General features: G+C 54.2%; 1 protein-coding gene across 1 annotated transcript in view; it reads right to left on the bottom strand.

The window, feature by feature from the left end:
* Cdk18 (cyclin dependent kinase 18) overlaps positions 1–3560 on the bottom strand; it is a 27506-nt gene that overhangs the window by 6821 nt on the left and 17125 nt on the right. Inside the window, exons 2-5 of the mRNA XM_005348337.3 lie at positions 2763–2887; positions 2495–2574; positions 1906–2031; positions 621–677 (exon numbers count right to left, since the gene is read on the bottom strand). Coding sequence (XP_005348394.1) covers positions 621–677; positions 1906–2031; positions 2495–2574; positions 2763–2862 — 363 coding nt within the window. The 5' untranslated portion in view covers positions 2863–2887. The remainder of the gene's footprint in view (positions 1–620; positions 678–1905; positions 2032–2494; positions 2575–2762; positions 2888–3560) is intronic.

The raw sequence follows: 3560 nt of genomic DNA on the forward strand, positions 1-3560 counted from the left end.
GCTCCCCCGCTGGAGTGGACTGCCCATTCCTCTGCTCCCCCGCTGGAGTGGACTGCCCATTCCTCTGCTCCCCCGCTGGAGTGGGCTGTCCATTGCTCTGCTCCCAGACTGGCTGCCCCTCGGTTATTATAGCCCAGCCTTGCTCTTAGGTCATGATGATATGGCTCTTGAAAGACAAGGCCTTCTTACCCTTCACAAGCCTATACCCACTCCAGTCACAGAGCCTCACACAGCCATGTAGAAGCAGTTTAGTAACAGAGCCCTTGCTGTGTGTCAGACACCAGGAACTTCCTCTGGTACCCTGCAATCTCCCCCAACAATAAAATCACTACTTTCATCCTTTGATAGAGAATGAAACTGAGGTGAGAAGCCATGGGACATGTCACAGTCGTGGGGCTAGCGAGGGTTCAAATCCAGGCCATAACTACTTGACTAGATTCTGTCCAGAGACCTCTGTCCTCTAGACCTCATTCAAGATCAAGGGACATCTCAACAGCTGTTGAAGGCCAGGCCAGGCTGCTTGGCTGGGACAGTGTGACTCGGAGGGTCAGGAGCCGTGAGGGGCAGAAGAGTCATCACCAACCATCCTGCTGCCCAGACAGAACAACACCAACTCTTACCTCCCCCAGCTTGTCCAGTTTCACATACGTTTCCAGTTTCCCAAAGCCGATATCTGACTGGGAAGGAGACACAGGAGACTCTGAGACTCAAAGGCCCAGCAGATCTTTCTAGTCCATATTCCCTCAGGAGGGAGGGCCGTAGCGAGACGCCCCCATTGTACAGAGAAGCTCCAAGGCTACAAGCTCCAGGGAGGGCAGCTTCAAAGTCGTCCTTTCCTCCTTATGAGAGCTGAGGGACCCCTTCGATGGGGGCCCTTCCTCCATGAATCGGAGATGGACACACCTTGCCGAGCTGCCTTCCCAGCATCCACCTCACTGCCTGCCTGGCTCTCTTGCTCAGGAGGTTACTGGCTCCTCCAGGGCAGGCCTGTCATTCTCTACTTTGTAGAGACACCCCACACACATCCCCCCAAAGTCTCTCATCAGTTCATCTCATCTGGCTCAAGACAGGACATATCTTAATAAGACAGGCTCTGAGGCCCACTTTCCAGGGTGAGGCTCCTAGGAATTCCTCACAGGAAGCTGGGACCTGGAAGCCTGTGATGGGTGTTCTGGCAGGTCGGGCTGTCTGTCTGTTTCTTTGTTGTTTTACTGGGGAGGGCTTTCATTGTCATTAAGTATTACATAACATATGTGAGCTATATAAGAGACCGTGTGGCCTTGTAGCAGCAATAGAGGACCATAGCTGAGTGTGTTTGCTTGTCAGCAGGAACATGCTTCCTTAATCCATGTTCTCCAGGTCCCTACGCACAGCAGTGACTGACTCCAGAGATGCGCCTATTTCTTTCCATCAAAGGCCACTGGACAGGAAGTGACAGCTCTCTAGACTTTGCTCCCATTAGTGCATAGTGAGATTGTGGGTGTGCACAATGGCTGTTTGGGGATGACCAAGCATATGCCCACGACGGCGAGGCAGGGAGAGTCTCAAACCACGTCTCTACACAGTGAAACACCACCTGAACCTTATCTGGCTTCTGGTTTTGTTTTTTTGAGATATAGTCTTACAGTGTACCCTTGGCCGTCCTGGAACTGCGCAGCCCAGGCTGACCTTGAATTCTTGTCACCCTGCATCAGCCTCCCAAGGAATGCTGGGAGTACAGATATGACTCACAACAATGTTTATTGGTCTTAACCTGGGAGACCCTGGAGCCTACTTGTTGTAGGGAGACTATTTATTGGAATCCAGAGAGACCAGCAGGTGGCGCCAGAGGCACAGGAATCTTTCTGCCTCTCTACCCTGACTGGTGTCTCCCACTCAGCAAACTCTGACCCTCCTTGGACTTACCAGGGAGGCACGACGAGACATTCTGGTGAGTGGCTTGGGCAGCCCTGGGCTCTCCAGTTGTAGCTTCTGCAGGAATTCCTGGGGCAGGCGGATATCCATGGGCAGAGAGAGCCTCTTGTTGAGGTCCTGAGGTGGCAGATGAGAGGGGAATACCATGTTGGCCTCGGGAGGTCCCTGCCTTTCACTCTGGATTTATCTGTTCTTATAGAGCAGGGCCAAGCCACGGGCTGTGACCTCAGGTTCACGGCTACCTGAAGGTTATACAAATGTGAACCTACAAGGATTACTGTGTGACCCTTAAGAGGTTTCATCCCCTCTCTAGGCCACAGAAGCCGGACTGTAGAGCACGAATCTCACACACTCACAATGTAATTTCGTAAGCACATTTTTCTATACTTAGCACAGATACGTGGCTCCTAACAACAGACAGGCTGTCTAGCCAGGAGCGTTCTAGTCTTTGACATATATTCTCATGCAGTTCCCTCAATAACCTACTTTGATTTGAGCCCCCAGTGATCGGGGGAACCACTGTGCCATGTCTACAGCTGTGGATGGGCCTGACCTATGGAGCCTGAAGGGGCACCCTCACCTCCATGGAGAAGCGGCGCTGACTCTGCCGTTGTGGGTACTGCATGCCAGGGGACAGCTGCCCGGGCTCATCCTCACCATCTGCGGGGGAGAACACGCTCGGTCTCAGTCCACAGCGCTGAGTGGCACGCCTGAGCAGGACAGGCGTTGGTTCCTACCTCCCACTCCATGGTCTGTGGACAGCCCAGTGCACCCACCCCCCTCTGGCCCTGATGTACAGGGCTCACAGGGAGTCTGAGAGGGAAAGAGCGAGGTGGCCTGACCCTCACCCTCGTTCCTCTGGGTGAACTCAGCCAAGGACTCCTCGATAGTCTCTGGGCGGGGCACGGACAGGGAAAGCCTTCGCTTAAAGTTCTTCATCTTGTTCATGGTCAGCAGGGGGCCGTTGTGGGTCCTGGGATAGAGAGGAAAGAACAAGGCGATGTGGCCGCTCTATACCCATGGGAGCCAGGCTTTAGGTCATCCTGACCAGAGCCTCAGTTCCATGATGACGGATCTAACCCTGTTCCTTCCTCTGTGACTCTCAGCCACCTTCTGTCCATGACTATACCCTCCCCTGCCGTTACAGCATCAACGAGTACAACTACAGGTTTGCAAGAGGCCACTCTCGACAGTCAGCCTTCAGCTAGGGTGTCTGGAGATCTCTGAGACAGGAGACCATACCTGGATGGCCTTCAGGCCATTGGCTCTTTCTGAAAGACCCTAACTGCTTGGTGTCCACTTGTCAATAGTCTTGACACCTGATACTGATACGAGAATGTTCCCGCTCTCATCCTGGGTCCTCGGGAAGGAGGTCAAGGGAGAGCGAGCACAAAGCCCAACCTCTGCTCCAGCTGCAGTGTGCAAGTCAGGAGCAGCGTGGGAAACCCAGGCAGACCAGGAAAAGGGAAGCCTGAACTGCTGGCCCCTCCCTCGCCGCAGTCCTCTGAGCAGGCCTGGGTGCCCTGGGCTGAGGACACAGTGGGGCGGGAGCTGCCCTGTTCTATTGCCCTCTAAGTTCTGCCTTCCGGACGGACGGCACCACGAATGTTACTGCTGCTTCCCACAGGTGGATGCTCCATTCCCTC

Source organism: Microtus ochrogaster, chromosome 6 (assembly GCF_000317375.1).
Source record: "Microtus ochrogaster isolate Prairie Vole_2 chromosome 6, MicOch1.0, whole genome shotgun sequence".
Taxonomy (NCBI): Eukaryota; Metazoa; Chordata; class Mammalia; order Rodentia; family Cricetidae; genus Microtus; species Microtus ochrogaster.